This window comes from Sceloporus occidentalis, unplaced genomic scaffold (genome assembly GCF_023333645.1).
Source record: "Sceloporus occidentalis isolate IW3139 unplaced genomic scaffold, rSceOcc1.0.p SCAF_3, whole genome shotgun sequence".
In the NCBI taxonomy this organism is placed as follows: domain Eukaryota; kingdom Metazoa; phylum Chordata; class Lepidosauria; order Squamata; family Phrynosomatidae; genus Sceloporus; species Sceloporus occidentalis.
The window spans coordinates 87,645,910-87,669,049 of NW_028316983.1; the positions used below are offsets into that span (position 1 = coordinate 87,645,910).

At 39.1% G+C, this 23,140-nt stretch overlaps 1 protein-coding gene across 4 annotated transcripts in view; it reads left to right on the forward strand.

Moving 5' to 3' along the window:
• The window catches only part of ROR1 (ROR family WNT receptor 1), a 262,338-nt gene extending 246,913 nt beyond the window's left edge, over positions 1-15,425 (forward strand). For 3 of the 4 annotated variants that reach the window (XM_089515338.1, XM_089515340.1, XM_089515341.1), the window contains exons 7-9: positions 161-406; positions 10,514-10,725; positions 12,570-15,425. In XM_089515338.1, coding sequence (XP_089371464.1) covers positions 161-406; positions 10,514-10,725; positions 12,570-13,997 — 1,886 coding nt within the window. In that variant the 3' untranslated portion in view covers positions 13,998-15,425. The remainder of the gene's footprint in view (positions 1-160; positions 407-10,513; positions 10,726-12,569) is intronic. The other variant, XM_089515339.1, reaches the window with a different exon arrangement.
• The last annotated feature ends 7,715 nt before the right edge of the window (positions 15,426-23,140 follow it).

Below are 23,140 nucleotides of genomic sequence, written 5' to 3' on the forward strand. Positions count from 1 at the left end.
TTTTCTAGCCCTGCAAACTGAGAAGATGAATTAAATTTCAGGATGTAAGCCAGTAGAAACATGCCTTGCTGGATATGTTTCATGTTCTGGTACTTGTCCGTCAACTGTATACACAATGCCCACCTGATTCACCACAATTAATTACTTTCTTCTTTTATAGACCACAAATGTTATAACAGCACAGGGGCGGACTACCGAGGAACTGTGAGTGTCACTAAATCTGGGCGACAGTGTCAGCCGTGGAATTCCCAGTATCCTCACATGCACACCTTCACTGCTGTCAGATATCCAGAGCTGAATGGGGGCCATTCCTACTGCCGTAATCCAGGCAATCAGAAAGATGCTCCATGGTGCTTCACCTTAGATGAAAATTTTAAATCGGAGCTTTGTGACATCCCAGCCTGTGGTAAATATAAAACTCTAACCAATGCAAGATGGAGGGGTCTCAATAACAATAAAATTCTCCCACCTTGAACGGAAATAGGAGGTTAATTTTGTCACATTTGCTTTGTACTACGCTTCATCCTTGAACAAGGATAGGGGGCCATCTTACAGACTGAGTCAAATTCACTTTTACAACCATTCTCAGAAATGTCTTCCACTTCTTTGCAAGGGCAAAGGCAAAAGGGTGGGACCAAAAATACCAGCATGTTTTAGCTTTAAAATACTTACTGCCAATAACTAAGACTTAGTATAAGCTTTCCAACCATTTGGAATAGTGGTGTTGTTGGGAAACAATACAAAAGTTGAAAGGCCCCAAAATTATGGAAAAGGGAATGTGGCTAGAGATCCAGGTTCATCATTTGGAGTGTACAAGAAACCCAGATTTGATCATTTGGTCCCAGGATATGAAGTTTTTCAACCTTGCTATACACTTTAACTCAAACTACATGTGTCATTACTCTGTAGGTCCTATTAGCTGGTAGTTATAAATAAATGGTTTCTTGTGAGGTGCTTAGAAAATTAACAAAAACATTTTTGAAAAATTAAATAGTATTTATGCATCTTGCCTACTTTTCTGTAGATTATTAAAAGGAGCAATTAAACATGAATGCAGTATTACACATGTATTGTCTAGTGAGTTCAACAGGAGTATGCTAGATTTCATTAAAATGTGTACAGGCAGTTTCTATATAAAGTACATGTGATGGAAAATACCCATGGCACTTTTAGTTAAGGATAAGACATGTGAGATAGAATGGAAGCAAGAAGATACTATAGGTAGGGAATTTACCTGGAAAGTAATTCAAAGCGTTGGGAAGATAATCCTAAAACAATAGTTTACACAAGTCATTACAAGGGATTTTGCCACACAACAAAAATGAGTGGGATGTAGGGAGGTGAGTATACTACTTGGTATTTATGCTAGCATAGTTCAGCAGATTAGTGTTATAACTTTAAAACTGGAATAATAATTCTGCACGTTCATAATAAGGTAAAAAAAGAAAACCTACATTTGTTGTTTTAGGAAATCTGTGGAAAGAGCATATGAAAGAAAAACACTAGTTTGCCTACAGAAGGCCCTAATGCTAGCTTCTTCATGAGTAGTCATTATGGAGAGAAGGCTTCATATCCCTCTCTAACAAGGAGATAGAAAACAACTATCTTCTGAGAAAAGGGGGAAATAGCCATAAAGAGTAGCAGTATACAGTTGGCCCACAGTATCCGCAGGGGATCTGTTCTGTATCCTCCTGCAGGGGGAGGAGCCCCTTTTTCAGCTGAGGTGTCCCCCGGGTGGCCCCCTCCTCTTCTTCTTCTTCCTCCCTGCCACCACTGCCTCTTCCTCCTCTCCTTTTCCTCCTCCTCCACTGCCCCCCCCCCAAACTGGCTTACCATCTGCAGTTGCCGGAATCCATTGATGGCAAGACCGCAGATACAGAAGACCTACTGTACATATAAAATGAATGGTTACTTAAGTAAATCTAAGAAGAGCCAATGCCCAAAGCCACTTGTGCAACCATCAGCCCCAAATGGTTCAAGTTATTAGCTGAAGCATTTGTGCTTTTCTTTCCCACACTAGCAAATGTGAAAGATTACACCAGTCTTTGCAGTTTGTGGTGGTTTAATTATATTTACTTTCCGCAGTTATCCATGAGCTGAGTTAAATATCTCTTATGGCTTGTGAACTGAAGTGTTTTTTACACACACACACACAATATACAGGCACTTCTTCAACTGCCAATTTCCCAATGGTTCTATGTTGCATATGTCTGACTTCCAATGTCATTTCCCCCCCGCTCTGATATTACTGAAAAATTGTTTTCTCAAACTTAAATGCAAAATGTCTTTTTTGGCTCAGAATACAGGTAAGTATGTTACTACTTCAAACTACACATTATTTAAATTAATGGTCACATTAATTGGCATTTTGAAAAGTGCAAAATGCTACTGAAGTGTGAAGTTCTTAGGGTTACATACTTTTTGAAGTACAGAATACTGTGAATTGGGGGCATGCTGAATTGAGAAAGTGGTTTAATTGCAATGCATTTAAAGCTAACAAGGCTTTATAGTGTTAGCTCCAGCTTTAGACAAACATTAATTCCACTTAATTGGTGATGAATTGTACATGGAATTAGCCCCGAGGCCTCCATGTAAATTTCAGTCTAGGATTAGAAACTGCTCTAGTAAGATCATTGGGCACTCCTTCTGGCAAATATAATAGTAAAATACATTCAAAATACAGAACAATAATTAAGCTGAAACTCTGTGTAGAGATAAGAGTGCAAAGTATTTGAAAGAATACAATGAGAAAGAATTCTGAGCTTATTGAATCCTGCAGGTTGTTTCAGGATAAAGGGTAGTAATAAGTTGAAGCCTGATGGAATGGTGAAAACTCTGGACATAATGGAAGGGGGGAAATGGGGTTTAATTCTAGATGTGTGGTCTTAATTTTTAATGATTCTATAATGCCAGTACTCCTTTCTGTTGTCAATGGACAACCATATAGTTGAAGAGAGAGGGATAGTCCTATGCTAGTATGAAGGAATATAAGAAATATTTTTTAAAAAATAGCAAAGAAAAGGTGGAAATCAAGAAAAAAGAATATATGAATTGGATTTGTCAAATGAACACATACCTAGATAACTAGATATAACTACAGTAGTTATATAACTAGATATATTAACTAGGTTTAGCATACAGATGTAGTTTTGCCTCCCCCACGTAATCAGCAAATTTTCATTTAGTTTGAATAAACCAAATAAATAGACTCTAAAGACCAATTACCTTAATACTTGAATATCTGTAAGATGAAAGACACAACAAGCTTTTTTGCTTTGTTATTTTGCTCCTGTTTTTTATTTTGATAATGTTAGGAAGAACTTGAGAGCCAGTGTAGTGTAGTGATTTGAGCATTGGACTACAACTCTGAATTTCTGCTCAGCCATGGCAACCCAGTGGGTGAGCTTGGGTAAGTCACACTCTTTCAGCCTCATAGGAAGGCAATGGCAAATTTCCTCTGAACAAATCTTTCCAAGAGAACCCTGTGACAGCTTCACAGGCTCATCCTAAGTTGGAAATGTCTTGAAAGCACACAACAACAATACAGGAAGAACTTCCCAATAGTAAGAGCTATTTAGCAGTGGAATAGATAAATGTTGTAGACTCTCGTTCATTGCAGATTTTTAAACAGAGATTGGAAGCTACCTGTCAGGGGTACTTTAGTGGTGGATTTCTCCACTGTTAAGATTTTGAACTAGATGATCCTTGGTGTCCATTTTAACTGTTTGATTCTATGATTGACAGTGGCCCAGTTCAGACACTGTGTTCCCAGTCCAACAAACTGTGTCTTGGATGTCAGGGATGATGGGAGTTGTTGCTCTTCACCTCTGGCTCGAACTCACCACCTTGTTACACACCGGCGCTGACCAGTTTTGGCCAGTGGTTAAAGCTTTGCTCTAAAGCAGCAGAGTTACAGAGAATAGGCTGAAGACCCTGACAAACTCTCCAAGCCTTCTCACTCTTGCTTCCACAGAAGTCTTCCCACTTCTTCAGGATCCAGCTGGCTCTTGTCTCTTCACTCAAGACACCAGACAACTCAGTAGTCTTATATAAAAGATCTACTTTATTCTACTATATACAGCTCCAAAACTATCCAATACAACTCCTCACTACTATCCACTACTACCCACAAAATACATTGGGATTCATAGCCATTATTATAGTCATTGCAAAATACCACCCACTGTTGTCTGTTTCCACCCAGTGGGCGTGTACAACCACTCTCATTGGTTCTCTTGGTTCAACCCACAATTAATGATTTCATCATCTCAGCCTTGACCACTTAACAATTCTCAGGTGTGTTCAATTATCCACTCTGCACCTCTGTCCTTGGCATCTAGGACCTGCCAACCACACCACCTTCTACACCTGTGTGGCCTCCAATTGCTTCTGCTGAGTCATCCCGACTCTCACATACATGTTTTATTTCTTTCACTGTATATACCATGTTGCATTTTCCTTAACATTGGAATGAGAACAAGCACAACGATTAGGTGCTGAACCTCCCCTGTCTTTGCATACTTGGCTTTTTGACTAGTTAAAGTGCTGTTTCCCATGATAACTGAAGTAGAAAGTTGGTTTAAGTGCTTTCTATAGACCAGGATTGCAAACCAGGATTTGTAAGAAGCACTTAAGCTAGAGGTTCTTTGTTCATGTATAACAGCAAGCTGTGGTTCAGTCACAAAGCAATGCAAATAATAATAATAATAATAATAATAATAATAAATTTTATTTATATCTCCCGCTTCTCCCTTCGGATCGAAGTGGGATTGCAACAGTAAAAACATCATAAAATACATACAAAATACATCAATCAAGAATAAAAAGGGGAAGAGTTGTTACAGTATTGTATAATACTATAATATAAATCGAGAAGGCTAGGTGGAAGTATTCACATTCATCTCTTATATATACTACAACAAAATATAGTTTGCTTGACCAAGAATATTGCATCTGAACTGGGTTTATGGCATGGAAAATGTTTATCTACAATATATTCACCCAAACCAATACAAATTACCTAAATATTGACTTTGTTGTTGTTATGTGCCTTCAGATCAACTCCAACTTACGTCAACTTTGTCTTAGTATTATTTTGGCAAGATTTATCCATTGCCTTGTCCTTAGCCTGAGAGAATGTGTCTTCCTCAAAGTCAGGGGTCGGCAACCTCCGGCCCACGGGCCGGATCCGGCCCGCGGGCGCCTTTCCACCGGCCCGCGGTCCCTCCTGCCGCCGAAATCGCCGCCGAAATCAGAACGCCAAGGCAGCGGGACCGGCCCCAGCCTGGTCCTGCCGCCGATTGCCGCCCCGCCGCAGCTTGGGCGCCGCTCCGGGCGCCTGCGGGTGCCTCGCTGCCACCCTCCTCCTCCACCACGCATGGCCATGCGGAGGAGGCGAAGGAAGAGGAGGGCAGCGAGGTCTGGGGCGGAAGAGGCGAAGGTGGAGGCGGTGCCTCCTGTGCACGGCCGCGCCACCTTCCCCGCCTCCCCGCTGCCGCTGGCTTCCCTCTCGGCCTGCCTGGGGCCTAGGCTCCACTCAGGCCGAGGGAGAAGCCGGCGTCGCCGCTGGCTTCCCTCTCGGCCTGGATGGGGCCCTGGCTCCGTTCAGGCCAAGGGAGAAGCCAGCGGGGCCGCTGGCTTTCCCCCCCGGCCTGCCTGGGGCTTAGGCTCCACTCAGGCCGAGGGAGAAGCCGGCGTCACTGCTGGCTTCCCTCTCGGCCTGGATGGGGCCCTGGCTCCGTTCAGGCCGAGGGAGAAGCCAGCGGGGCCGCTGGCTTTCCCCCCGGCCTGCCTGGGGCTTAGGCTCCACTCAGGCCGAGGGAGAAGCCGGCGTCGCCGCTGGCTTCCCTCTCGGCCTGGATGGGGCCCTGGCTCCGTTCAGGCCGAGGGAGAAGCCAGCGGGGCCGCTGGCTTTCCCCCCCGGCCTGTCTGGGGCTTAGGCTCCACTCAGGCCGAGGGAGAAGCCAGCGTCGCTGCTGGCTTCCCTCTCGGCCTGGATGGGGCCATGGCGCTGTTCAGGCCGAGGGAGAAGCCAGCGGGGCCGCTGGCTTCCCCCCCCCCACCCCCCGGCCTGCCTGGGGCTTAGGCTCCACTGAGGCCGAGAGAGAAGCCAGCAGCCTCGCTGGCTTTCGCCCCCTGACCTGCCTGGGGCCTAGGCTCCGCTCAGACCGGGAAGGAGCAAGAGGAGGAGGATGAGAAAGCGGAGGAGGATGAAAAAGAGGATGAGGATGAGGATGAGAAAGCGGAGGAGGAGGAATTGGAAAGGTGAGACTTTTCAGGTCTGCCTTGGGGTTTTTTTTATTAATTTTAAAAAATATACAATACTTATTTTTCTTTTTTTTTATTTCAGTATTTTTATTCTTGCTTCTTATTTTATTTCAGTCTTTTTATTATTTCTTTTTTATTTTATTTCATTATTTTATTATTGCTTTTTAATTTTATTTCAGTATTTTATTCTTGCTTCTTATTTTATTTCAGTATTTTTATTATTTCTTTTTTATTTTATTTCATTAATTTATTATTGCTTTTTAATTTTATTTCAGTATTTTATTCTTGCTTCTTATTTTATTTCAGTCTTTTTATTATTTCTTTTTTATTTTATTTCATTATTTTATTATTGCTTTTTAATTTTATTTCAGTATTTTATTCTTGCTTCTTATTTTATTTCAGTATTTTTATTATTTCTTTTTAATTTTATTTCAGTATTTTATTCTTGCTTCTTATTTTATTTCAGTATTTTATTCTTGCTTCTTATTTTATTTCATTATTTTAGTATTGCTTTTTAATTTTATCCAGTATTTTATTATTGCTTTTTTATTTTATTTCAGTATTTTATTCTTGCTTTTTATTTTATTTCAGTATTTTTATTATTGCTTTTTTATTTTATTTCAGTATTATATTATTGCTTTTTTATTTTATTTCAGTATTTTTATTACTGCTTTTTTATTTTATTTCAGTATTTTTATTACTGCTTTTTTATTTTATTTCATTATTTTATTATTGCTTTTTAATTTTATCCAGTATTTTTATTTCTTTTTTATTTTATTTCAGTATTTTATTCTTGCTTTTTATTTTATTTCAGTATTTTTATTATTGCTTTTTTATTTTATTTCAGTATTATATTATTGCTTTTTTATTTTATTTCAGTATTTTTATTACTGCTTTTTTATTTCATTATTTTTATGATTGCTTTTTAATTTATTTCAGTATTTTATTATTGCTTTTTATTTTATTTCACTATTTTATTCCTGCTTTTTATTTTATTTCATTATGTTTATTATTGCTTTTTATTTTATTTCAGTATTTTATTACTGCTTTTTATTTCATTTCATTATTTTTATTATTGCTTTTTTATTTTATTTCAGTATTTTTATTATTTCTGAAGGTGAGACAGTGTGACTTTCCAAAGTGCATTTCTGTGTATTTTCGATGCATTTATTGCTGAAAGGTCTGCTTTAACAATGATAGTGGTGATGATGATGATGATGATGATGATGATATCAGTCAGCACACCCCTCCTCCTCCTCCAGGGCTTTGGCGGAAGCCCCGCCCCTTGTGTGTGGCTCCGCCCCTGGAGGGTGGAAGCTCCACCCCTGGCATGAGGCTCCACCTCCAGAGGGTGGAAGCTCCACCCCCTGCTTCGGCCCCCCAGTTGTCTGAGGGACACCAACCCGGCCCCCAGCTCAAAAAGGTTGCCTACCCCTGCTCAAAGTCATCCACTGGATTTCCTTGGCACAGCAGTTATTTTAACCATGGTCTTCCAGAGCCTTAATCCTACATTCAAACCACTACAACACACTGGCTCTAGGTGCTGACTTTCCATTCAACAATAATTTGATGTGTGTAGCTGGGAGTAACAACAGGATTTAAGACTATAACTTCTATGCACATGCACGTGTGCACGCGCGCGCACACACACACACACAATTTGTACTCCTTAAAGCTGACCTGAAAGTATATTAAAAATCTTGGGCTACTCCAAAGAGCATTGAGGATCATGGAACCATAAAACAGGAAATGATAAATATACCTGCAAATCATTTGACAGACTTGCTTCCTGTTGCATATTTTTTTCGTCTTTATTAGAAGAGACAGGAGAAGGGATGAAATATGTTACGAGTGTTGTTGCCAAAAATCCCAAAGCTTTTCACATCCATGAAAATGCATTAAGGGGTTGTGATGCTCCTGTACTTTCTCATCTCTGTCATCACTTTGCCATATGTGGGTGTTTTGATTTTCTAGTTCATACCTTCTCTTACTACTTGTTTGACTACATATCAGAATGTCTTAGGCAAACAATCTAGTTCCCACTACATCTTTTGATACCGTTCAAACTGGACCAAAACCCAGTTACCTGAATGAACTGATCCCCAGCTCTTCTGGTAGTATGCCTTGGCTGATCAGCATTTATTTTGGCTCCATCAGGAGAGTATTGGGTAGTGTGAGGAATCAGCTATTAGCAATCCAAAAGTGGTGTGGAAGGAAGGTTATCTGATTTTCTAATGTTTGAGGAATTTTTCAAACTCACATTCAGCATCTTAAAAACTGAAATACTGTGTGTAGTGGAATTGTTCACAGGCAAAAAAAAAAAAATATTGGTTGGGGGGGGGGGAATAAATACTTCAATAAAAGATATTCTTAAAATTACGTATCAGATGGGGCCAGAGATCTACTTACTTAACATGACCAATAAGATTTCTAAAAATAACAAGAAAAAACACTGGTGAATTTTCTTGTACGTGGTCCCTATGGCCATGGTGCAAAAATGGAAAGCAAAAGTCCATGAGGGGGGCAGAACAGTGGAGATTTTGATATGTCAATTTGCATGCTGTTGTAGGTGATAGTCTGCACTTTCACCAGATAAACCCCCAAGTCCTTCTTGGGTAGGCCAGTCTCTTTTCTTCTACCTTCATTCCTACATGAACAAGCTTACTTCTTACATTGAATGGTGGTAATGAATGCTGCCTTAAGCCCTGATAGAAGACTGATGAATGAAACTAACAGATATGATTGAATTAGATCAATTGACAAATTGGTTAAACCAAAAAGAAACAAAGGAAATTGAAAAAGACTGGTTCCTGGTTCTAAACTATTGTAAAAATGTGGAAAGAGAAAGTGACAAGAAGTGAAGAAAGAAAAGGATTCTGAGAAAAATATAATGGAAATAACCAAAATAAGATCTAAAAACAATTACAATTAAGGACTGGAGAGACTATTATAAGATGATATTTATTTCTAAACCAGAAATGAGAAAAAAATTACAGTAATCAATATCTTACAAAATCAGATAAATGATGGGAACTACAGAATTTAGAAAATAGAGTAAACAAGCAATAGGCAGGTGATGATTGAAAAGAAATGACAATGCTAATATAATGATAATGGCTGGCAAAAATGTATAAATCATTGTATGGTGTTCATTATTTTATGTGTCTTTATTTTTTCTAAGAAAGGAAGTCTAAAAAACTGAAATACGTACACTTGACTTGAACAAGCAATCATCTTCCCAAACTTTGGTAGGCTTTGACCTGTAAAATCCTACATGGTTATACTACTGGAAGAATTGCCTGTTCCCATATAAACACACCTACCTATTGCATATCATTTTTAGCCAGTTAAATTGAAATAGTACATAAAATACTCTGTTCTCAAACACTTAGCATAGTTTAAAATATTATAGCATAATTTTATGAATCTGGCTTGTTTCAACTAATATTTAAGAATCATGGTATGGTATATAAGAACTTAAGAAGAAAATCAACTTATTTGAGATGTGATGCTGGAGAAGAGTGCTGAGAATACCATAGTTCTTCTTAAGAAACACTGGTGTTATTGTTAACTGCTCTTGGGTCAACCCCAGTTCATGGCTACCATGTGGATGAGACATCTGCAAGTCCCCCTTCTTGTAGTATATATGGGACTTGAGCATCCATGGATTTTGTTATCCGCAAGGAATCCTGGAACCAAACCCCAGCGGATAACAAGGTCCCACTGTATATGTATATATGTTTTAGTCTCTCTTACCTTCTCTCTTACCTCAAATCTTACTCAACCACTGTCAAGTCTTCTTTACAGAACCAACCAACAAAGCCTCTGGCATCTGTCAGACCATGACCCCAATGTGAATTTAATTATTTCTTGGGATACTCCTCAAAGTTCACTGCATACCCTATAGCTATTGAATAAATGCATATTTAATCTTATGGAAATTATTTGGTTAGGTTTCTGTCTAGCTTTTATCAAAGATAGTCTGTGGGTACTCCCCAGGAAGCCCAAACGACATCTAACTGAATTTAGCTCAGACTTTAGTAACATGGAGCTATTTAGTCAGTGTAGACCCCCTGTATTATTAGTCAAAAAGGTGATGGCGAATAGGAACAGTTGATATGCTCCACAAGATCTGATTCACAGCATGTTCCATAAATCATTATCATTTGCACAAGAATATATGTTTTGCATGTGATTTTATGCATTTCTACTTGTTTTTCCCCATCCTTCCTTTTTTAAAAATTAGATACAAAGGACTCCAAGGAAAAAAATAAAATGGAAATCCTCTATATATTGGTGCCAAGTGTTACAATCCCCCTGGCTATTGCCTTATTGTTTTTCTTCATCTGCATGTGCCGTAACCATCAGAAGTCTTCCTCCCCTCCAGTCCAAAGACAGCCTAAGCATGTCCGAGGGCAGAATGTAGAGATGTCTATGCTAAATGCATACAAACCAAAGGTAAGTAGTTGAGGCTTCTTTTGTACACCAGTGCTGCAGAGAATCAATTGGTACAATATTTAGGCTGCATCCTCACTGCGGAAATAATCCAGGTTGACACCACATTAACTGTCATGGCTCAATGCTGTGGAATTCTGAGAATTGTAATTTTGTGAGATATTTAGCCTTCTGTGTCAAGAGAGGTCTGATGCAACAACAAACTTCAAATCCCAGGATTTCATAGCATTGAGCCATGGCAGTTAAAGCGATGTCAACCCTGGATTACCTCTATAGTGTGGATGCAGCCTTAGTGAAACATTTCCACTTAATTTTTTGAGCTCAAAAAGCCTTTGATGCTTTCAGCATTCCCAGCTTGTACAGTTCTCCTAGTGGTACATTTGTCAGTTGTGTGACTACATTTCAGTTTTAGGGAAATACATATAATGCTATCTACTACTTTTTAATACAATACCATAAGATGATTGATTGATTGATTGATTGATTGAAAGCATTTGTTCCACCAGGGGCCCTGAAGTTTATGCATATAGTTCATACTGGATATTTGGTTGTTGAATTTTCTGTTTTTCTTTTAGGCTGCCATCCTATACTCAGTTATCTGTGAGTACTGGATTCATTGAAGCTAACATCTGAGTAGACATTAAATAGGATTTCATGGTTAAGCTGCCTTACCTATTCACTCACTAGTGTGTATTCCCTAATTGAAGGCAATTATTAAATGCTTAGGATAGGATTGTTAATCACTTTGTTGCACAAGGACATAAATTAAGCTCACATCACCATCCATCTAATCATAGAAGCAACTGAAAGAGACAAGAGTGTCCCTGCTGGATTCCCTTTGTACTTCGTTTGCTTTGGCAGGATGCCCCATTTGTGTTTTCTACTTCTTTGCATTTTGTACACCACTGTATGACAAATGCCTGTCAAACAAAAACTAAGCAGATTTATAACTGCTTAACTCAAAATGAACCCTCTCCTGCCAAAACTTTTATGACTTCATTTTCTTTCATAGTTTTCCACTGGGCTGGTTAAAACAGACAACCCCCATGAGGTCAGACAGAGGTCATTTCACTTTCATTACTAAAATATAATTTACAATATACCAGACCTAAACAAGTTTTAGCCTAAAGGATTTGTATAATATAAACCATCTGTTTCTCAACAATACAGCTAATTTCCTGCCATCACTGCACAGTCAACTGCTGCCTGTTTAAATGCCTCTGCGATATATTAATTCACACAGTATTTATCTAAAATTTGTAAATGGTCAGGAAAATTGGAATTCAGTTTTGAGAGTTACTTTCAAATGATAAAAAAGCATGCTGATCTCTCCCCCACCCCTCCCCATTTTATTTCTCTCTGTTTTGTTTCGATTGCTATTCTCTTTTGGCAAAATTGGAGTACTTTATGGAGACAAGAATGACTAGAAATTGACCACTTCATTTCCGAAGGGTACAACGGAGCTCCTAACTCAGTTCCTTACTTCTAGCATGCATACCTGTATGTTCACATGGGTTACAATACTTTTCTTTTAAATATATCCTGTGGACCAACTTGCCCCAAACTGACACCCTTCAGATGTGTTGAAATACAGATTCCATCATTCCCAGCTAACTTGGCCACCAACTATGCTGGCTAGAGATGGTAGGAATTGTATTCCAGTGCATGGGGAATGCATCAGCTTGTAGAAAACTACTATATATAAACTGAATCAAATAACATTCATTGTAGATGATGGAACAGAGTGTCATGAGAAACACAGTCTGTCTAATCTGATTGTCTCTTGTAGCTTCAGAACCACAGTAGGATAACTATGCTCCTTTTGACATGTCCTGTGTTCTTTTCAGCAGAGCAAAGCTAAAGAGCTACCTCTTTCTGCTGTCCGTTTTATGGAAGAGTTGGGTGAATGTGCTTTTGGCAAAATCTACAAGGGACATCTTTATCTGCCAGGCATGGACCACGCTCAGCTGGTGGCAATAAAGACATTGAAGGACTGCAACAATCCACAACAGTGGGCAGAGTTCCAGCAAGAGGCCTCTTTGATGGCAGAGCTGCATCATCCTAACATTGTTTGCCTCCTTGGAGTTGTGACTCAGGAGCAACCAGTCTGCATGCTTTTTGAGTACATGAACCAGGGGGACCTGCATGAATTTCTTATCATGCGGTCACCACATTCAGATGTTGGATGTAGCAGTGATGAAGATGGTACTGTGAAATCCAGTTTAGATCATGGGGATTTCCTGCACATAGCTGTCCAGATTGCAGCAGGGATGGAATACTTATCAAGCCATTTTTTTGTTCATAAAGATCTGGCTGCTCGCAACATTTTGATTGGAGAACAGCTCCATGTGAAGATTTCTGATTTGGGATTGTCAAGAGAGATATATTCAGCAGACTATTACAGAGTTCAAAATAAGTCCCTTTTGCCCATACGTTGGATGCCCCCAGAGGCAATTTTGTATGGCAAGTTCTCTTCTGATTCAGACATCTGGTCCTTTGGCGTTGTCCTGTGGGAGATTTTCAGCTTTGGTCTCCAGCCCTATTATGGTTTTAGTAACCAAGAAGTCATTGAAATGATTAGGAAGCGACAACTTCTGCCATGCTCTGAGGACTGCCCTCCTAGAGTGTACAGCCTGATGACAGAATGCTGGCATGAGCTACCACCTCGGAGGCCAAGATTTAAAGACATCCATGTCAGGCTGCGCTCTTGGGAGGGGCTGTCGAGCCATACTAGCTCTACTACTCCTTCTGGTGGAAATGCTACCACTCAAACAACTTCCCTCAGTGCAAGTCCAGTTAGTAACCTAAGTAACCCTAGGTACCCTAACTACCTATTCCCGGCACAGGGTATACCACAAGGCCAAATTGCTGGATTTATTGGTCCACCAATACCTCAAAACCAGCGATTTATTCCTATTAACGGATATCCAATTCCTCCTGGATATGCTGCTTTTCCAGCTGCCCACTATCAACCTGCAGGCCCACCAAGGGTCATCCAACACTGTCCTCCACCAAAGAGTCGTTCACCAAGCAGTGCAAGTGGATCAACTAGCACTGGTCATGTGACTAGTTTGCCTTCTTCCGGATCCAATCAGGATGCAAATATTCCTTTACTGTCTCACATGTCAATGCCGAACCACCCAAGTGGGATTAGTATAACTGTTTTTGGAAATAAAACTCAGAAACCCTACAAAATTGACTCCAAACAGGCATCTTTATTAGGAGATTCCAATATTCACGGGCATAATGAGACTGTAATTTCAGCAGAAATCTAAATGAGAACACTTTGTAAATAAAACTATTTACAACATGGATTAGAACAATTTAGATGAGATTTATATTCAAATATTTTATTGGAGATTCTTCTGGTTGTATAAAGAGATATTTGCAGTATCTTCTGTGAAGTTTATTTTTGCTTAACAAGATAAAGAGGTGCCAACCAGACCTTTTTTTTCAAGTAGCCAACACTCAACATCTTAAATCTGCATTTATTTTACACATTTAAGGAGAGAGAGAAAATTTTGTGTGATTGATTTTTTTAAAAGAAACAACTTTGAGACATTTTATTTAATCACAGTTCTTTAAAGCAAGTAATTCCTATCTCAGCTACCTTATTTTCTTTGGACAACTTTTTTTTTTATTTGTTTGTAATTCTCATGAAAAGTAAGTATAGTGATGCAGTATGAAAATTTCCCTCCTGATTAGTCCTTCATGTTATGGGAGCATCAAAAACAGATGCATATGCAAACACAAATGGTGATCTGTTAAACTAGCACATGGACAAATGTGCTTTTATTCTGTTCAGATGGCACATGTTCAGCATTGACTTGATTGTTTCTCATCCTTCTCTAAATGACATCCACATAATCAGAAAGTGGATGTGCAATATCAGATCAGAATGAAACTTTTGTATCCTCTTCAGACAAAAATCTAAACACATTCTGGCAAGTTTTGACCTTTTATGGGGTAGATAAATTATTTTAAGCACAGTTTGTATCTAATGATAGGCCTACATTCATGCATACACGCAAAAACACATTATTTTGTGTTATGGCACAAAATGTACTTATGCCAGAACAGTACAAGTGAAGAACACCTAGAATATAAGAACCATTAAAGAATGGCGTATAAATGTGTAAAAAATTAAATGATAAAACAAATAGTTTCTTGCTTTTATATCTGTAGTTGCAATAGAATTTGTATCTTTTTGTTGCTATGCAACCCTTTAATTAAAGAAAGCTCTAAATTCTTATGTTTTAATAAACAGACAATCAGTTTCCCCAATAATATTTATTATGTCAAATAAAATTAATATCTTTTGTAGTGATGACCCTGAAACAGGAATTCTGCATTCCAGCAAATATACCCCACAATTTTCTAAGTATTTTCTATGATAACTTTTGTATGTCATTTCGAATAATGTGAATTAGAATTAACTTTTTACTAGAAAATATGACAACTGTATTACTTCAATTTTATTCAGGTATAATCAGTCTGGATTATTTTGAAACCACTGTAATGTTTTTTTAAAAAATACTTTGTAAAGTACAACTTCTCAGAATATTTTTTATTGAATTTGTTTTTGTATGGAGTATACACACCAAATTTCTCAGACACTTGACAGTAATTTTTTTCAAAATCTTTTGCACAAAAAGTATTTTCATTTTTGTATAGCAGAATTGAAAAATACATCATGCTTTGTATTTCTTGGTTTGTTTCTCATTTTTCAAGTAGATGGGGATGTCTTGAAAATATATGGTGATATTGGGTGATTGTTTCAATACATATTTGGTTGTTCCATTGCATGCATTTCAAAACTCTATTATGTTATTAATAGTCTTATTAAGGCTGTTGCACTGAGGTAAGCACAGAACTGTAGTAACACAGGCTATTTTATACAGAAACTAAGTATTTCAGAAACCAGAGTAATATTAAACACTGATTATTATATGCTGATGATTATCAAATCATGGTTTTGAGATGCTACATAATTTCTATATACATAATTTCTGAATAATAGTATAGATAAGTGTTCTGAGATTCTCAGATGGATTTAAAACTACACTCTGATCATCTTCCCCACACATATACACCAACTGAGACTGTTGTTAACAGATTGCTTTTTATCAGAATAATAGAAATTTTCATAACATCTGTCATTTCAAGTGTTTGAAAAGAATGGTGAGATGACAGGGATAGCTGAGTAAAATGTTTAATGTTCTCTAAAGTCATTACCAGAATTTGGAAAAGCATTACTGCTCATGTAGTACTAGGGAATTGAATAATACAATGAAAAGTTTTCCCTGCTTCACCCCATTCCTCTTCCTTTGGCTTCTCCCACCCTTCTGCCATCCCTTTGTGCTTTTCACCAGTCCTTTGCTTTACTAGGTTACTATAGCTATACCTCAGTTAGATGTGTTCCTGGGCATTACTTCTTTAAGAGAAAATTTGGTACCAGAGGCAGAGGTACCATGATAGGACTAGGGACAGGTCCCTGCACCATAAAAAAAGAACAGTTCAGCAAACCTTTTATTTAAAACTAATAACAGGTGCATATGAAATCAAACAACCAAATCAGAAACCTTGCAAAAATAACATTTTGAACATTCCGGTGATCATTTGAAAACAGTGGTATCATTATGGGTGTGTGGACCACGCTAGGTGATTCCATCAGAGGGGGTGACATGAGGCAGCAGTAAAGTGTCCCAAGCCCCCTGGCCTGGAAAGAAAAGGGGGACTCTTCTTGGTATGCCACTCCTCTTTGAGGGGATGAGGACAGGGATGAAGCTGCAGACCTTTCTCTCTGCTTCAGCCTCTGGGGGGTGGAATCATGCCATCCCATGCTGCCCTTGCTGCTCCTCTCAAAGGGGAAAGCCGCACTTCAGGCTCAGAGCCAGGTGGAGGTCCCCTGAGATTTGTGGACAGAGGAGGAGGTGATGGTGATGGTGGGTTGGTAGCAGGTGAATGATGGAAATGATGAAGGCTCACCCCAGCCTCCCTTGACTCTCCTTCCTGGTATTCTCCAGATGGTGCCTGGACAGGCAAGGTCCACCTTGCAGGCACACTTCAAGCCAAGATTCTAGTCTGAGTGATCCTATCCATTGCTCTCCTTGCCTTCTGCATCACTGGCATGTAGATCATGTGAATAACGCACAGCTGGCAGTGCTATAAATACTAAGCAAGGGCACTAAATTTCCTGTGCCAGTTATGCTGGTCTGCTTGTTGCCACAACTGCCAACTTGGAGACAGGCTGGCACAGGTCCTTCTCCATTCATGCTATCATCTGGGATTGGGCAGGCAGTTTGCTATGACCTCTTTCCTAAAGGGTGGAGATCTTTCCCTTAAGGGGGGGAGTGGCAGGATGCTGGGTTCCTCATCTGCACCCCCATCTCAGGAGCTCCATGGGGGCAACACCAACCCTAATGATGTCACTGCTTGCAGGTTTCTTCCAAAAATGCATCCAGGGATGATATTCTATATTTCACAAAGCAGTTTCTCAAGCAACATGGTGATTCAGCTGCTGCTTGAGAAAAAGAAAGCAAAAGGCTCCTGGGGCTCACACTTCTTTAAATTTTGGACACTGTTGGTAAACAAATCAAAAAATTGTTATGAGATGCATTCTGGATGAAAAGTCAGACTGTACAGATCTTGGATTGGGGATTGTTTAGCTTATTATTTGCATGTTTAAATATAGGTTTAGACATTTGGCTGTGAAAACCATGGTATGGTCATCAAATAACAAAAATAAAAATCAGAACTAAAAACCAGATGGTTTCATAGCTGTTTTTGAATCTACTGTAATCCAAAGAAAATCCAGCCCCCATACATGTGCTTTTAATGTTTTTCGTTTTTTCATCATCATATACTTTGCAGAGAAAGTTCAGAAAACTGCCTTTCTGGACAATGTAAAATGTAGATGATCTATTGGGCAAGTAGATTAGGAGTTCTTCTAAATGAAAACTTTGTCGGTAATAGGTTTCAAACCTTCCAAATCACGCACAAGATACTTTGTTAATAGCAACATGAATTCCTAGGGGAGATAATAGAGAAGGGGAAACCTCTGGACAAACATTGGATAATGTGAAAAAATATTTCTGTTAAACAAAATCAACATTTTGCATATGTAGATAGGTTATAGTCATACAGATGAACAATGTCTCAAATTGTAAATTTTATTTTTTTATATCTTGCATTTCACCTGATAATAGGGACTCAAAGCAGCTTACAGCAAATTTAAAACAATACAAGTTTAAAAAAAACAATATAAAGACATTAAAATGTAGATATAATATTTAAAAAACAAACTTTTAAAAAGTTTAAAAGCTACATATTAAAATTTAAAATGGATTGCATAGAACAGAGAAGCCCAACCCTCAGTGTGAAAATGCTTGAAAGCACAAGAATGTTTTTATCTGCTGCCAAATGAAGAGCAGGGATGAGGCCATCCTGGTTGCTTCCACCGAGAAGGCCTTCTCCCTTGTTCCCATCAAATGAGGCTGAGAATGAGCCTGAGAATAAAATTATTCTTGTGGCTTTTTGTTTTCAAATATTCTAAAAGTAATACTTAAAACTATTATATCTAATGAAGTTTAAAAGATGCAAATGTAAGAGTCAGAAGATACTTGAATACATGGAAAATATCTGCAAGCTTTTTCATTAATAATATGAAGAACACATGGGAAAGTTGCCACCTATAATTTAAAAGTGCCCACACTCTCACAAACATGATGCCATGATGGGAAGATTTTCCAAAGAGAGTATCACTATGAAACTGGGAACTGCCATGCAATGAGTTCAAGACTGAAAATATAAATTGCAAAGAACATGAGAACTTGTGTGAATATTGCAGAAGATATGTGTCTGAAAAAAAAAGTATGATTAGAGCATTGGATTATGACTCTGGAGACCGGGGTCTGAATCCCTACTCAGCCATGAAAACCCACTGGGTGACCTTGGGCAAGTCATGCTCTCTCACCCTTAGAAGAAGGCAAGGTAAAACTCCCTCTGAAAAATCTTGTCAAGAAAATCTCATGATATAGCCTTAGGGTTGCCATAAGTCAGAAAGAATTTGAAGGCAAACGACAACAATGATTTTATCACTGTGATGAAAGTATTTGAAGATTGCATCATAGTGTAGTGGTTTGAGTGAAGAGCAAGTGTAGTGCAGTGGTTCAAGTGTTGGACTAGGACTCTAGGAAACCAGAGTTCAAATCACCACTAGCCTATGGAAACCTGCTAGGCCAACTCACAAAAAGGCAATGCCAAACCCCCTCTGAACAAATTTTGCAAAGAAAACCCTGTAGTAGAATAGTCTTAGTAATCACCATAAAATGGAAATGATTTGAAGGCACACAACAACATCAACAACATCCCTTACTGATCGAGGAGCTGCAGTGTGCATGCTGAACTGTAATGCTTCTGAGAGTTTCATTTAGTCCAGAGGAAAGAGCAGTACAAGCTAATGTATGTAAGGCATTTCAAACACTCTAGGGATTGTATAAATGCTCATTATTAATGCCTTAACTCTGTGGCATTCCAGTTTGTTCAGCTTTGCAGGCTTATTGATATGCCTGTTCAGAAAAGTTGCCAGAACCAATTAACAAATGCAACATTTCAAAAGTATATTTAGAATATATGTAATGCCCAAAGCTAGAGAAAAAATAAAACAAAAACAAAGAAAACACTCCCCAATTCCATCTGTTATGAATATTTTCCTCTGTCAACAGGAAATAAAGTTGCCAAATTCTCTTCTCCTGTTGTACATAGAAAACACTGCTGTATCAGAAAGGTTTAATGATGCTGGAGACTGGTGATATGGCTATTACTCATACAAACCACATTCATTGTTTTCCTGAAGAGGTCTGTCTCCTGGCTGGATCTTCAATCAACGGGATCATCACTCAGTGCAACTTCAGTCTCTCTGTGGGCCTACAAAACCTTTGATTCCACAATGTGGCAACAATTTTAAAAACTGCTTTTTTTATGGAACATGATGATACAGCCTTATTTCTTCTCCTTTGATCTGGAAAGCATAAGAACATGTGCATTGCCAATGTAATAGCAAATATTAAAAACTCAGATGCAACATTATGTGCACATACCAAACTGATTTCTGGAGGAGTGGAGGACTTAGAATTATTAAAAGCACTTGTAGGATATACATTGGGACAGGATGATTTCATTTCCAGGTAAAAAATGCCATTCTATGGAATGGAATGGAATGTGTAGTCTAAATCTTTGTAGGGGAATTTTACTTAGCTCAAATTGAGAGACGGCCATCTACAAGGACCACATGAAACCATCTCCCACCTGTATACTGAGGGGACAGTGGATCCAAGAAATGATGCAGAGGCAAGTCTCCAATTGAAATCTTTTTTTATTTAAAAGGGAAAATCAGACAGCAATTCACTATCACACACTCATTCATTCAAGGCTCAGGAAATCAAGGGTTAGCTTGGAAAAAGTTTGAGGCAGAACTACAGGTGATACTTATAGATGGGGCTTGCTTCCAGAGTCCAATTGGGTGAAGTAGGGTGAGACACAGCCGTTCCGAGAGCGTTGATTGAATGGAAGTGCCGGAGCTAGGCTAGAAATCACAATGACAAAGTATCCCCATGAAATCCAAACTAGCACACTGAGGGGAGTTTTCCAGGAGTTTTTAAGGGCTAAAACTAGCTGCAGGGCAAAGGTGTTGGATTGTCTGGGGTGAGGTAATCTGGTCTAGCAATAGTCAAGGGAAATGGGGAGGGAGTTAAGTCATTAGCCGGCTCATCAGGTGAGACATCTAGGCAAACATCGCCCATTCTTCTGATTATGGGAGTGATGATAGGCCCATTAGCGACTCCCAAATTACTTGTTGGGCTAGTCTGAGGGATATTGTTCCCAAGAGGTCCCAAGAGGCTGACCTCACCTGGGTGTAGTGCATACATATCCCATTGCTTTGGGGATTATGGCAGGCTGCAGAGCAGGGTCCATCTGGGGTCATGTGGAATACCACACACACACCAAAATTCAGAAAAATGCACTTTGGCTAACAAATTGAATGGAATGGAATAGTAAAGTATCCCAAGGAGCAAGATTCCAAGTATTCTGACACTCCAAATGAAATGTATGGGGTGTGCATTCGGTTTGAGACAAAGATCTGGAAAGATCTGAGGCCAATTCCAACCAATTTGCATTCAAATGAAAACAAATGTTCAATGGATCAAATGTGGAAGAATTGGAGTTGCATTCAGGGCTTCCATTTACAGTGATAGACAATGGGCATACCTCCATTGGCTCCCGAAGAGGCAGCTGCTTCTGGCAGCCACAGCTTTCCCAAAATGCCCTGGCAGCATATTTCCAGGGCACTGGGGAGATAAGATGGCAGTTGCAAAAGAAATTGTAATCTCTATTAGCAACCATCATTTCTCCTCAAATTGCTCTGGAATGTCACTGCATTGAAGCATTCAGAGAGGGCTAATGGAGCCCACTAGCAGTAAATGCCAACAACACCCATTTCCACTTACTCGTGGAAGTAAAGTTTCCAAAGGGGGGAGTTGGCAGATGGGGGAGATGAATGCATACTGCAAATGAAAAATGAACCAATGAAAGCAACTCAAAACAAATGTAAAACTAAAACAAAAGGCAGTCCCCACATGAAAATATTTTGTAGATTCCTACTAAGAACTGGTGAGACAAAATGTTATTATTTTATGTATGTGCAAAACTTGGGTACTTCTTTGTGAATTAACAAGAGACCTCTACGTTAGATGTATCCAACAAAACAATTTTCATTCCAGTTGGAATCCCAAAAGACCATTAGAGCAGCAAAAGTGGAATGTCTGGAATACAAAGTGTTTAGAAACTATGGGAGTTCATTTTCACGTCTTCTTTCTTATTCCATTTGAAAAACGAAGATAATATACAAAATCTTGTCCGTAATCTGGAAAGATCTGGGAATTTAACCACCGTGACACCATGTACAGTACAATCTTCCCAAAGTATGTTCTAGCCAGAATGTTGCTCTTATGTGACTTCCTTAGAAAAACTGTGTCCAGATTTGATCACAGCCATATGAGAATGAAGCATCCCAAAATTATTTTTTAATATTGCATCTGCTTTTGGTAAGAACATTGGCCAGAATCCTATTATGAGTGTGTAACTACTGTAGTTACAGAATTATGCAGTGAATTCTGATCCAATCTCCATTTACCAGGCAGCAGCCACTGGAATCGATGCAACTGAATGACATTTTCATCCCCTCCTATGAGTGATCTCAATTGTGATATACAGAAGTTGGATCCCTGTCACAATTCCCCTTATGCCAGAGATTTCAGGGGGGGTGGGGGGGTCAAGCGGCTTGAGTGACAAGGACCCTGTTGATCTCAGTGGCTGCTTCCTAGGGGCTACGAAAGGATTATGAATACCACACAGTTATGAATGCATAATTCCAGGTTATTCATTTGTAACTCTTCTGTAAAAGGATTCTGGCCATTGATTTTAAAAACATGACTGGCATGCAATGACTTTAATTACTTTGATTGATGGCCAGTACAATGATTTAAAGAAACACATCTTACAGAATTTGTTTTATGTTGTTTAGTGACTAATGCTACCTCCTCTTTACGGTAATGATGACACACATATATCCAGACATATCATTTCAACACAGAAGGTACAATAAAGCACCAGAAAGAAGAAGAAAATGCAGCCATTCATAGCCATGCTCGGTCCTGCATTGATTTCACAGAAGGCCCACAGGGAAAGCATGGAACAACATCTCCTTATGTCAAAATGCATAGAAAAATTACAGTGTGAGAGGGACAGAGACACCTTCACATTTTGATATCATGAGAGATTTTCTGCCCAGATGCTGTGCTGATGTGAACTACCTTATTATTCCTTACTTGGAATCTGTGCCTTCAGATGTTTTGAGGCACTAAGACTGGTGCTGATACACTGTCCCTCTGAGCTGTCAGAAATGTTCTTGCTCTAAAGAAAGGTTTAGACTAGGATAGGCAAGGGGAATAATAGAAGAATAGCTGCTCCAGTTTTTCCTTAGAGTCCCCCTGTTATACCATTTAAATCCACAGGCAGGCAAAGTACAGCACTAAGGCTGTGTGCACCCCTCAGAAATGTTTTTTCAGCATCTGCTCTTCCAGATTTCTCAGACCAGTGCCCTTTCCAAAAAGTGAATTGCTTTTACTGGAAGTATCATGAGTAGCAATTCAATTTGTAATTTATTTTTTTTTATTTATTTATTTTGGGGGGGGGGGGCGCAAGCTGAACTGTTTTACAAGATAATATATCTATTTCTCAAAACCCAAAGTGAGTTTCCAGCTATTGCTGGTGTTGCTTGAAGTGGGTTTTTGTTATTGTTGTCATTGTAGTCATTTTTGCAGTACTAGAGGATCCTGGGAGCAAAGAATTGGTGCCT